Source organism: Myotis lucifugus, unplaced genomic scaffold, assembly GCF_000147115.1.
Source record: "Myotis lucifugus unplaced genomic scaffold, Myoluc2.0 scaffold_131, whole genome shotgun sequence".
Taxonomy (NCBI): domain Eukaryota; kingdom Metazoa; phylum Chordata; class Mammalia; order Chiroptera; family Vespertilionidae; genus Myotis; species Myotis lucifugus.
The window spans coordinates 2244967-2258306 of record NW_005871179.1 but is presented as its reverse complement, the minus strand read 5'-3'; the positions used below and the strand labels follow the sequence as shown (position 1 = coordinate 2258306).

Sequence of the window (13340 nt, the reverse complement as noted above, 5' to 3'; positions counted from 1 at the left end):
ATAAAAGAAAAACACTGATAGATTTGATACTACAGGAAATTTAAATTTTGACATTAAAACCCACCCTGAAGAAAATTAAATGGCAAACGACACAAATTTAAATAAAATTTAAATTTCCTGACATTAAAACACACCCTGAAGAAAATTAAATGGCAAGTGAAAGGGGAAGGCTTTTTATAACATATGATATAGACAAGAGGTTTTTATAGCATACTATATATATAGCTTATAATAATATGGTACTCTACTATATAAATAAGAAAATAAATGCTAATAGAAAAATCAATACTAATTCACAAGTGGATTCACAAATAAAAAATGCATGGGCCAATAATTTCATTATAAAAATGTTAACCTAACTAGTAATAAAAAAAGCAAATTAAAAAATGAGATACCATTTTCACTTTTCAAACTGATAATGCTTTTGCTTTTTAATTACCCAATTTTGTGAGGATAAAACATTCCCTCTTATTCATTGTTGGTGAGCAAAGTGGCAGGAATTTTCTAGGGGCATATTTGACAATCTGTTAAAAGAGAATTAAGGATCTCACATATCCTTTACTTGGCAATTCTACTTCTAGATATTTCAAGGTAATAGAGATGTGTATAATGACATGTAGAATACACGGAATTACTATTCAAATGAGTGAAAAATTGGAAACAATCTACATGTTCAATAATAGGGAATTCATTACATAAATTTTAAATAACTATATGATAGACTATTATGCAGCATTTAAAAATCCTATTATAGGATAAAATAATGACAGAGACATAATGACATGCTCATGATGAATATTTCAATAAAAATATGTATACTGCTTTGTTCAATAAAATATGTAAAAGATTAAGTCTAAGTAGATATAAAGACTGGAAACGAGATACACTATCTTTTCAGTGGTTCTTTCTGGGTGGCTTTTATTTATTTTAATTCTCTATATAATTATTTTCTGATTTGCTGTAAGTTTTCTCAATGAAAATGCAATATGTTTATAATTGGAGAAATGTATTGGGGTTAAATATAAAACAACGGGGCATGCTACACCCCACGGGGGTGGTGCAGACACAGCTTGGGGTGAGAGCGGTTTTGGAAGCCCCCTTCTAGGTATGGGCTGTCAGGAGCTGATGGCTGCCAACACCCAACAGTGGGGTTCCACCGGCAGGCAGGCTCCGAGGGCCTCTTTCCTTTGAGCTGGCCCGTGAGGCCCCGACCCACCACACCCCCATTGCTGGCCCGGCCCGGGGTACCTGTATGGGTGCCCGACAGGGAGCTGAGGAGCCGGGAGTGCTGGCTGTGGCCGTCGTGCACCTCCACCACGTCATTGAGGGCCGTGTGGAAGAAGGCGAACTGTCCAAACACCACTGCGGGGGGAGAGTGTGGAGAGCTCAGTGTGGAAGACTGCGTGCCATGCTGGGGGGAAGGGTGGGAGGTCTGGGGGACCCTAGGCCAGGAAGAGGGAAGCCTCAGAGGGAGTCGTTGGTTCCTGGGGCGAACTCCTTGCTGAGCCTTTCTACTGGCTGATTAGCACACTGGCTAGCCCCCAGGCACAGGGACGCAGGGAGCTGGGAAGGGCTGGCTGGCTGGCCTCCCACATGGGTCAGGATCACACTGAGAACTGCACCGATGGTCAGGCTGGTGACGGTGGCCCTGAGCTCATCTACTCCCAGAGAGCAGCTGCTGCAGCTACTCAAGGACATGAAAGGGCTTTGGTAACACCCCTCATTTTCCATGTGATCACAGGACCTTGTCCCTGACAGGTGCTTAACAGATGTTTGGGGAGTGACAGCAGGTCTTGCCCTGCGAAGCAGCCTGCTCTCTGCAGGCTGCCCCGTCTCTCTCCTAGGTGGTCAGGATATATCGATGCCCTCTGCCCCATTCGACACCAACTGTGTATAGAAATAGTTCTTATTCCCCCTACAAAGAAGAGACCCAGGGAGAAAGCAGCCAGGCTGCTCACCTGATTGTCCAGGGACCAGTGGCCTGTGCTCCCCAGGAACATTCTGAGTCCCCCAGGGCCGGCAGCACTTGTGACTGTCCCCACTCCCAGTTGAGAAGCTCTGCTTCTTTTTACCTTGGATTCTTGGAACCTGGAGGTTTCTATGTCTTCTCAGGGCCTGCTCCTCATTTTTTTCTTGCTCGTCCTGCTTACAGCTGCTGGACCAGGCTCAGGTCTCAGAAGGAATGATGTGGCTCCTAGCCCCTTCACCTGTATTTGCAACCGAGCTCCATCCCACTCCTCACTTTTTCCTGCCCCCTGGCTACCCATCCCTGAGTTCCCAATCGGGAATGGGTCTGCAGCATCTCTATTCAGACTTGTGCTGTGCTGGGTAGCCGAGTGCTCCCACCTTCCCTGGGTTCTGCCTACTTCCTCACTACCCCCATCCCCTTGCTTCTGGCCGACTTGTGCCCTTCCTGCCTCGTGTGTCAGGAGTGTATTCGACAGCCCACTTCTGGCATCCAGACTCAGTTGTTCTTTAGGGGACACTGTTCGGCCTATTCCCACAAAAGGCGCGGATACAATTGGGAGTGGAATTGGGATACAATTGGGAAGGGGCTGAGGAGTGGGAAGGAGTCAGAAAACGTAAACAAATAAACACACATAAAGCCCCATACCATAATCCTTGGGCACAGTGACAAAATACAGGCAGATCTGTCCGCTGGTGTAGTTCTGGGGATAGTTGGGGGACAAGACCACTCCATCTGAACCCACATACTGTCCTCCACAGGGGGCTGAAAGAGAAATCAGACAGAGGGCCAGGTGACCTGTGGGCCTCATCAGTGTCCGTCCTGTCCTGCTCACGCCCCAATTGAGCTTCTGGCCCTGCTGGGCTGCCATGAGGTGCACAGCCACTGACGTGGAGGAAGGGACTTCTGAGGACACCACCCTGTCCTGCCCGAGGACATCCATCCCCGACCTGGCACATGGCCTAAAACCCACCCTGATGCTATCAGCGACCCTCCTGCGCACATGTCAACCCTAGCCCTCTAACTATTAACAAGGGTGCTGGTCTCTGGAGACACAGCCTTGAGGAGCATTTTAGGAACCTCTTCTGCTGACAAGGAGAACCAGAACTACTCTGCCACTCCCATGGCTGACGTCTGCACCTGGTGGTTAGCATCTGCATGAGTGGAGAGCCACGGCTTCCCCAGACTAGCCCCACGACCCAGCCACCTTCTGCTCTCATCCACGGTACCCTGTTCCGCAGGGGGTGGGCCTCAGAGCCAAGCTCTTTCACCTGGGCAAAGGGTGCTCTTCAACTTAGGTGGCTACCATGCTCTTGAAGTTCTGACATTACATCTGCTAGGATTCCATGGTTAACCCACATCCCTGGTCAGCCCACCCCGGGGGCCTTAGTTTTACACATCGGGCCCCTAAGTGAGTTTTCATAGAAATAAAAATGAGCTGGGTCATCTTTAAACTCTCTTCTCCCTGGTCTGAGCCGCTGGCATGTCTGCGGGCCGCTGTTGAGGACTTGTGAGTGTGGGTGGGATACTGATCTGAGAGAGATGACACACTGACAGGGCCTAGCATACCTGGTGAATGATCAGCCATTCTCACTTACAGCGAACCCAAGGAGCAACCCTGCTTTTGAGGACCCTGCCTCCCTCCCCCCTCCCCCTCCCCTTGCCCATAGCCTCTTCTGCCTCTGCATGCCCTCACTCCCTCCTTCTCCCTCCCCACCCTGGCTCCCCCACCTGTGCACACTGGCCGGGGGTTGTTCCACGCAGGCTTCCCATCGGGCCCCAGGACGCAGCTCAGGGTTGATGAGCCCTCCACTTCATAGCCCCCGTGGCAGTAGTAGGTGATGGAGGAGCCCAGCTTTAGGTCGGACCCCACTCGTGTGCCGTTCTTGACTGTACCAGGATCAAAGCATGACTCTCGTGGGTTTTCTGGGAAAAAGAAAAATAAACACATACACATATGCAGCACTCAGTAGTGGCCTGATTCCATGGTGCAGCGCCCATAAGGAAGCCCTGACTGTAATAGCCACAGAGCACATGTGGTTAGAAATCTAGGGCTGGAAATCATCTTGCAGAGTGATTTCACCTCCTCGCTCCACATTCTTGCCCTGAACTATGAAGGAGGGAACTGTGTAAACCTGTGGGGAGCTTTCTCATCCCTTAGCCCACTCTCCCAGAGAGGCATGTGATGCTGGGACTGGCAGGAGCTGAGGGTCCTGGATCATATCCCACTGCGGACAGGGTCACTGTGGTGAAGGTCAGTGCTTAGGCACAGTCCACCCCTTTGCTCATCTTAGACCACCCACACTCAGCACGGCAGGCCTCCTCAGCCTCCTGCCTCACTTTTGGTGGCTGCTTTCTTTCCCTCTCTTTCTTTTGCCTACAACTGTGCTGCTGGCTGGGGAGGTGGAACTGGCACTGGCTTTGTAGGTTGTCATATCCATACCTTGCAGGCACTTCTGAGCACCAGGGTTATCAATACTAGATTTAGGAAGAAAGTAGAAAGCCCATTCTAGACGGGATAAGCCTGGGTCTCCAACACTCTTCCAGAGCTTTACAGTGGGGCATTGGGTGCTGGCTAGTTCATTAAGACAGTATTTCCCATTTGGCTACTGTGCTTGTATGTCTTCCCAATCAGGCATACCACAACGTGCCTAAAGGCACCCACTCTGCCCCTTGCACTGGACCAAAGTGAACCTGATGCTGCCCGAGCAATTACAGGACTAGCCAGGGCCCCGAATCTCCTCAGCCTCCCTGCCGTCAGCTGGAAATCCTGAACCATGTTCACTTCCATGCACTGCTTCTCCTCATTGTCCTTGTTCCAGGACCACTGATGGTCAAAAGGCCTGTCATCAGGGCTGGGCAGTGTCAGGACACAACGGAGGCTGGGCAGTAGCAGGGAAATGCAACTGATATCAGGAGACTATGCTACCAAGAGATCTAGAGATGGGGGCTCACAAAGAGGTGCCAACAGTCCTTGCAGGAGGACTCAGAAATTGAAAGAGATCTGATGAGGAAAGAACCAGAATAAAAAGGATCAGAGTTCAGAGATGAATGGCTCAAGAGGAAATTGGCTGATGGCTGTCATTGTCACCTGGTGCCTTGTAAGCTACTTATACAAGTGGCATCGATGGCTTTAGAGTGTGTTGTTCAGCTGCCAATCAGCCTGCTGACTGATGGAATGGGGCTCTGAGAGTCTATGTTCCTGTTGAGTCTACTCTAGCCACTCTTGCATCGGAGCCCTTATGAGGGCCCTGCTCTTGGTCTTTCCCCATATCAGGGGGTGGAGCAGTCCCAGATATACCAGTAAATTCACACTCAAGTGGGACCCAGATTATTGTCTCTCACCTAGTAGAGGACCCCTCAGTGGCTTCTTCAGGTGCCCTGTGATGTGTCCCTTTGACTCCCACACCAATCTGTCCTCCCCCTAAACTTGGTGGCTCTGGCAAGAATACAACTGGCCATTGCCTGACTCATATGCAAATCACAGAGACAGAGAACTGTCCCCAGATCTTATATTTCATCTGTCCTTCTTATAAATTCAAAGTGGGTCAAATCTTATTTAAAGTTCAGAGAAATTAAGTAACTTGGGATCAAATCCACATAGCTCATTAGAAGCAAAACTAGGTGTGGCATCCAATATCTATTCCCCATCTTCATCCTTAAACAAAGGAACCCAGGTTTTATGCAGAGAATCATGGCACCAGCTAAAATCTACACTTTCCAGCCTCCTGGACAGCTAGGTCTGGCCAAAGAGATATAAACACAGTCAGGTCAAATAATACTATATTCTACTGTCTCACTAAGAGGAAAAGCCAAAAGCCTACAGGCCTACAAACCCCTGCAGTTTCTGCCTCCAATCCTCTCCTCTGTGACCTCAACTCCTATTGTTCCTTTTCTAACTTTGCTCCAACCACATTGGCCTCTGTGTTCAGAATGTTCCCCCATCCGCATGGCTACTTCTCTCACCTCTTTGAGGATTTAACTCAATGTCTTCTGAATTTGGCTGGAACTCTAGGGCTGGAAATCATCGGGAGAGTGACACCTTCCTGACTCGCTATTTAAAATTTCAATATTCCTTTCCCCACACTCCCCGTCATCCTTCTCTGCTGTTTTCCTCTGATCAATACTGCCTCATGTACCATATGCTTACCTCATTTCTCTCTCTCTCTCCCCATTAGAATGTAGGTTTTACAAGGATGGTTCTTCAGTTTTGCTCACTGCTGTAGTCCAGTGCCTGGCACATGGTAGGCACTCAATATATAGTGTTCTTAAGTGGGTAAGTGTGGGGTTTCTAGAAAGGCTGCTTAAGGGAAGGTGACAGCTGAGAGAATGCTCTTTGGCCCTTCCCTCTTCCTTTCCTTCCTCCACCCCTCAGTCTGGAACTCAGACATCATGGTTGGAACTCCAGTCGCCGCCACCTTGGACCCCGAGGTAACCTTGGGATTGAAGCCATGCACTAGCGTTGTAGAGCAGACAGACAAAGGAACCTGGGTGGAACCACTTCATTAGCCTCGATGACAGTCGCCAGACTTCTTTTACAGGAAGTAAACTTCTACCTCGTAACAGCAACTGTGCTTTTAGGTAACTGCTGCGCTGGCACTGGGCCCCAGAACTAGACACTGTGTCCACAAGTCCTTTCCTCCCTCCTCTGTAGGCAAATCCTGCACTTTTCAATGCCACCCTCTCTTGAGCACATTTCTCAACCCTGTCTTCTCTCTGGCGGAATCCTGCTTTTCTTCTCTTGACCTAGCGTGCATGGCACTATCTTGTAATTTGGATAAAGTTTCTTTTCAGTAGGTTCTGAACTCATAGAGGACAGAGACCATCACCTATTCTTCTCTGAATCCCGGCAACTAGCACAGAACTTGGTGCTAGGGCTGGCCGTATCTGACACATAATAGAGGCTTAACAAATGGATGCTGAATTGATTGGCTGGACACCTCAGGGCTTGGAAAATCAATGATTCCAACTACAGACTCTATTCTACAGTCACATGTCAGAGCCAGAAGAGCTCATCCTTGCATCATTATCGTGTTAATAATAATGATTAGGATAATGATAATGATGATAGCTTCTTACATAGGAATATCACTTTGTAATTTTCAAAGTACTCTCCAACCTGTTATCGCATTTGTACATCACAGTGGCCTCTGAAGTGGGCAGGGCCAGGTACACTGCTGTCCAGGTTATAAATGGGGAATGTGGTGATCAGACAGGCTAACTAAGTCTTTCAAGTCATTCAACTGTTAATAGGCAGATTTAAGACCAAAATTTGGTCTTCGGTCTGCCAAACCAGAGCTCAGCTGTAAATGATAAAACTAAATGACTAAAACATCATGATGATAATAAATAATACCCAGCCCCCACCCCCCAAGAAGGGGGAAATTATAAGAACCAGCTTCTTCTTATCCTAATAGAAAAGGGGCATTTCTAAATGTTGTAATAGAAACAAACAAAAAACAACCACCCAAACCCTCAACTAATACAGAACTATTTAAAAAGGTTGAATTAGAGCCATCCACCGAAATACAAGCAGCCTTTAAAAAGAATAGTGGAAGTCTTTGAATACTGATATGGAAAGATGTCCAAGGGCTATATTGCTGGGTAAAAAACAAAGCAACCCCCCCCCCAAAAAAAAAACAACCCCACCCATATTACAGATTAGTATACATGGTGTGATTCCATTTATATAGAACTGGGATCAGCAAGCTACAATTCACAGGCGCCCTACCTGTTTTTGTAAATAAAGTTTTATTGGCACACAGCCACACCCATTTGTTTATATACTGTCTACAGCTGTTTTAACATTATAGCAGCAGAGAAGAGCAGATGCAGCAGGGATCATCTGGCCTGCTAAGCCTAAAATATTTACTATCTTGCCTTTTACAGGAAAAGTTTGCCAACCCTAGTCTAGAATTTACTTTATATAAACTATCTGGAATGAGACAACAAGCCATGACTAATGGTTCTCAGGGGTGGTAGTAACAGAGGATGGAAGTTTTTAGAGTTCATCTTATATGCATCTGTATTGTTTGAATTCTTCCTCCCAACAGGTGCTACTTTAAAAATAAGCAGAAATGAAGAGATTTCCATTTCGAATTTAGAAGGCAGGCCCATGGCAGCGGTGGGTGGTGACAGTGGGAGCAGGTGTGGAAATCTAGTTGCAACTCCTTGGCTCACAGTGTCACTTCCGAGGGCTTGAAAGAGAAAATAGGTACTTCCTAGTACCTTCCAGGCCAGGTTGATTCACCTTGGCCTTCCCTGAGTTATTTCAGACTCTCTAACAAGTGCTTTGAGCTCTTCTTTCCTCTGTCTGAACATCATCTCGCCCCTGCTCTTCTCAACCTGTAGGTCTCTGTTTCAATGTCACCTGCCCAGCAAAGCCATCACCTCTACCAACTGTCACTCTGAAGTGGGCTCCTTGTTTCTCTTCCTCAGAGTAGCTTGCTCTTCCCTAACTTCTCATGCTTCTCACTTCTAGTTTGTCTTCTTTATTGTTTGTCTCCCTCACTCACCTTTACACTCCCTCAGAGTAGGAACCGTGACCATTCTGCTCACTGGTTATCCTCTATACCCAGCCCAGGATGTGGCATGAAGTAGAAGCTCAATAAACATTAATCAAATGGATGAATGATCTCTATACCTTTTCATGGATGTCCTAGCCTGTCCCTACCCAGGAAGAGGCCACCACACCCGCTGGAAGATGAGAATAAAGATTCCCACCCACCTATTCTGCCGATTTCTCTGGCCTGGAGATTGACAGTAACCTCCCGGGATTCCTTTTTAATAACTGTATCCAAAAGAAAGGACCCTCCTCATTCCTTTTGTTTTCTTCTAGCAAAGGGCAAAATCTACCCAGGAGGCAGAATTCAGATGAGAAGTGCCTCAAAGCATGGTCTCAAAAATTACACAAATGACATGACTGCATCCAGAATCATCTCCCAGGAGGCCTGTCTAGAAATGGCGGACACCACAGCCACTTTCCAGGAGCAATTGAACAGAGACACCAAGAAACCACCCATCGCTACATTATGATTAGGTGGGCTGCCAACGCCAACTTCTCATTTAGAAATGTCTGTCCGTTTAGGAAGTGAACTCCCCGGAGGCAGGGGCTTTGCTCTGTTTTCACAGTGTATGGCACATAGTAGGTTCTCACTAAAGATTTCCTGAATGAACAAATGAATAAACATGCCTGATCTATCCTAGCTCCTCATGAAAAATCCCAATTCTGTGATGCTTAACGTAAGCCTGGTCAACCCGATGGTCCTCTGGGACTCAGAATTTGGATGCAGACTGGAAAGTGACTCAGAGTCAAGAGTGAGACAGCCACACTTGTCTTAGGGAAATGGAGAAGCAATGAAAATTATTTTCCAGAGAAAGGAGAATAGAGCAAATACTCAGAAAGGGGCAGGGAAGAGACTCATGGGTTCTGGAGACAGAGGAGGGTAATCCCAACCTCTGACTCTCCCACCCTGATTTCAGTCCCTTATACTTCCCATTCTGGGGCTCTCATATTCTAAAAATACATCCCCTTTTGGAGCTCAGTTTAAGTTTTCGTTATCTGTGATATTAAAACCTAGAACCCCTTTTAGCTTAAATTAGTTTGGCCGTTAGTTATTTGTTTTATAATAGTCTTTTCTTTTCTGTCTCACATTGGTTAAGGCCATAGGATCTGGCTGCACAGTAGACCCATTCTGGGAATCTAGGGATCCTGGGACAGGGAGAGGAGACCACAGGGTAAGGCAGGGTGCCTGGGTCCCAGCAAATAGGCTACCTGAGCAGAGACTGGAGACAGAGCAGAGGGGTGACTAATATTAGGAGACGTGAAATCTGAATATGGAAGGCAGCTCCAGGTCTCACCGGGTACCACCCACCCTAAACAGACATATTTATCTTGGTACTGGAACCACAGATCACAATAAGGTGGTGAAGAGGGCATGGATGGGCTGTGCCTCTGTTCTTTCCAGTGACTGGCCTCCTTCAGTCACTGGCTTAGATGGCATGTAGGTAGGTCTTATTCTCTGGGGCTGTGTTTTGGACCTGAGGATCCCTCTAGATATGATTTCAGTCCAACAGAGGAAAGCGGAAAGGGCTGCTTTGGGAAAGAGGACCTGGAGGTGTGGCTCTAGCCCATGGATTCAGTGGAGAAGATCTATGGGAGAGGTGGCCACAGCCAGATAACCCTGAACAAGGTGACTAGGGAGGAAGCGGAGGGAGTTTCTACCAGTAACTTAGTATATCCAGGGATGGTGAAAAGAAGTCATCTTGTAAGGAGGCTGAAAGTGGTGACTTTTGGGGTGAAATTTTAGAATCTCCATCAAGTACAAGACTCAGGTGAGACAGGTCAGAAGTCACTCTGGTGGCTGATAAGGCTTGGTTGGGGTTAAAGTGCCATGTTTGTATGACTTTTTCTGGCTGTGCTCAGCTATTTGGGTGTAGGTGTAACAAAGGGTGCAGTTTTGAAAGGTTTATACAATAGAAGGACCTCAGGCTGGGAAAACTGAAAGTACTGATGAGGGTGTGATTAGAGAGATGACTAAGAAGAAAAATGATGATGATGATGATATGGCAGTGGGTGGTGGTGGTGGAGCGATGGGGTCACAGGCTGTGTCTAAGTCGGCTAAGTCGTGTCCTCTGTTAGAATTCCATCACCGGTGACAGAGTTTGCTGTGCTATCAGCCTGTGGAGAAGGGTTTGCGTCCAGGAGGGTTAGCAAATGGCAGGTGTCTGCAGGAAGAGAGGCTCAGGCCGCCCCACGAAGAAAGAAGACCACAAGCAAAACATCTCTAATCTGTGCACCAAGTGTTTTCTAGAACTGCATCTGACAAACTGCAGACAATCGATAGTTATGAGGACGTTGATGAATAGATGGGCGTGAAGTGCTCAGGACAGTGCCAGCAGTTGGTAGACACTGTTGGCTATTACTATGATTGATGTTATTTGTGAGCTCATGTGAGATAGTCCCAGGAGTTGCCAAAAATATTTAATTAGAGAGCACTTTGAAAGGTTGCTGAAGTCCCACATTATGCAAGTGGGGGTGTGGGGGGGACAGGAGCCAGAAACTTTTTTCATTTTTAACTGGTCACGTGACTCCATTTGTGCACACAGGCTGATGAGGCCTGGGTGCACTTGGGTTACAGTTACACAAACAAAATCAATCACCTCTATCTGCAGAGTCTTTAGTGCATACTGGATATTATGCTCAGACATATAATATGTAAGTATGCAATACCTTTTAATTTTAACCTTCTGAAACATAATTAGATAGATAGAGATAAGAGGGATGGATTCTAAGAGATAATAACTTGCCAAGCCCACAAATCAAGCAAGAAATAGAGTTGGGATTTGGATAATGGTGTCTGGGATAATTAGGGAAGAAGAAAAGGTCAAAAAGAGAGAAGAAAGTGGAGTGCTTGAGAGCCTGGAACTCATCCTACTACTATGACCACTATGACTGCTCCTATTTGAACATTATGGGATGCTTGATATGTGCCAGGCACCGAACCAAGAGCTTTGATGCAAGAACTCATTGATCTTTACATTTCTGTGAGATAGGAATTATTCTACTATCATTTTATAGATGAGGACCTGGAGTTTTCAAGAGGTTAAATAAACTTGCCCAAGTCCACTCAACTGCTAAGTGGTAGCCACGAGGCCTGAGCTCAGTCAATCTGAGAGTCTAGACCAGGCAGGGACTCGGCCTGTTCTTGTAAGGAGACGTTATTGGAGCACAGTTACGCCCATTCCTTTGTATTCTGTCTTCGGCTGCTTTAGTGCTACAAGGACAGAGCTCAGTGGTTGTGATGGAGATGATGTGGCTCACAATCTAAAATGCTTACTATGTGGTTCTTTAAGAAAAAATTTGCTGACCCCTGCCCTGGACCCTTATACTACTGAACTTGTCTTAATTAACCCAAAAGTGCAATGAGAATAAGAGAATGGGAAAACTGGAGGGATGACCAAATGTGCCCAGGGAGTATCAGAACATGTCTAGCCTACGGCAAGGTGCCAGAGTGTCCATGGGACAGAGGCCCAGGCACTGTGACCCCAGGGGTTGGGGTCCATATGCACACAGAAGTTATCCAGGATGGCGGGACGCTGTGGGGTGGAGAGGAGGATTGAGGTTTACATCGGAATCCTCAGCAAATGCAGGGGAGTGACCAGGAAGAGGTTAGTGGGTATGTGTGGGCTGAGGTTGTGGGATTGAAGAGCCACGAAAGATCCTCATAGAAAAAAAAATGAGAAAAGGGGAGGAATGATGTGAAAATAGAAACGAGGTATAAAAAGAATGCTGGCCTCTTTTCTCCCAGGCCTGGGGCAAATGGGTGCGAAAGGCTAAGCCACCTGGAGGGCCACAGGGGAGGCAGGTGTTCTGCAGGTGGCAGCGCTGCTGTGTGGTGATCAGTCCATTGCTCTTCCCCCTACCCTAGGCTTTCCCTCTGGCAGGTCTGCTGGGCCCTGCCCTCAGTCATCTCTGCCAGCAGCGCCCTTACCTGTGTAGTCGATGACGAAGCCAACATTGCTCACGGATGCGTCGCTGCGGAAGGCGAGGAAGAGGCTGTTGCTGCTGCTCTCAATGCGGCTGGGGAGCTGGGAGCCGTAGAAGCTCCCTATGAGAGGGCTCAGAGAGTCCCGCCCGTCGTAGACGTGAAGGAAGTCATAGCCAGGCTCCAGGTTAAAGCTGGGAACAAAAACATCCCACCCCACCCCACCAAGGTCAAACAGAGCTCGTACTGGGCACAACCAAAGTTGGTTTAACATGTAAAATTTCATTACTGTATGTCATATCCTAGAATAAAAGACACAAACTACACGCTTATCGCAACACTACTGTCCCTTGGTAACTGTGGGGGATTGGTTCCAGGCCTCCCAGACAGCACGCCCTCCACCCACGGGCACCCAACCCGGAGACTTCCTGGTGGGGCAGGGAAGGATGAGGCCCCAGCCACCTCCCAGTGAGTGGAAAAGATGGAAAAAGCAGGCTTGGGCAGAGGAGGCAGATTCCAGAGTCAGCATTCAGAAAGCTGGAGCTGAAACGGAACATCCTCTTTTAAAAAAAATTTTTTAATTGAAATGTATTTGACATACACTGCTGTGTAAGTTTAAGGCATACAACAAGTTGACTAGATACATTTACATATGCAATATGATTGCCATTGTAGTAATAATTAGCACCTCTATCACCTCACATAATTATCATTTCTTTTTAGTGGCTGGAATAATTGAGATCGAGTCTTTTAACGAGTTTGGTGATTATAAAACAATATTGTCCATATTCACTATATTATGCACAGAAGGGAAAATGAGTTACCAACTCTCCACACCCAGGAGTCAGCTGGAGCAGGTCCAGAACCCAGGTCCCCTCCCTGCTTCT

General features: G+C 47.2%; 1 protein-coding gene across 1 annotated transcript in view; it reads right to left on the bottom strand.

The window, feature by feature from the left end:
* CSMD2 (CUB and Sushi multiple domains 2) overlaps positions 1-13340 on the bottom strand; it is a 268349-nt gene that overhangs the window by 87998 nt on the left and 167011 nt on the right. Inside the window, exons 23-28 of the mRNA XM_023758472.1 lie at positions 12460-12647; positions 9619-9677; positions 4661-4793; positions 3698-3892; positions 2615-2731; positions 1249-1362 (exon numbers count right to left, since the gene is read on the bottom strand). Of these exons, the coding sequence (XP_023614240.1) occupies positions 1249-1362; positions 2615-2731; positions 3698-3892; positions 4661-4793; positions 9619-9677; positions 12460-12647 (806 nt within the window). The remainder of the gene's footprint in view (positions 1-1248; positions 1363-2614; positions 2732-3697; positions 3893-4660; positions 4794-9618; positions 9678-12459; positions 12648-13340) is intronic.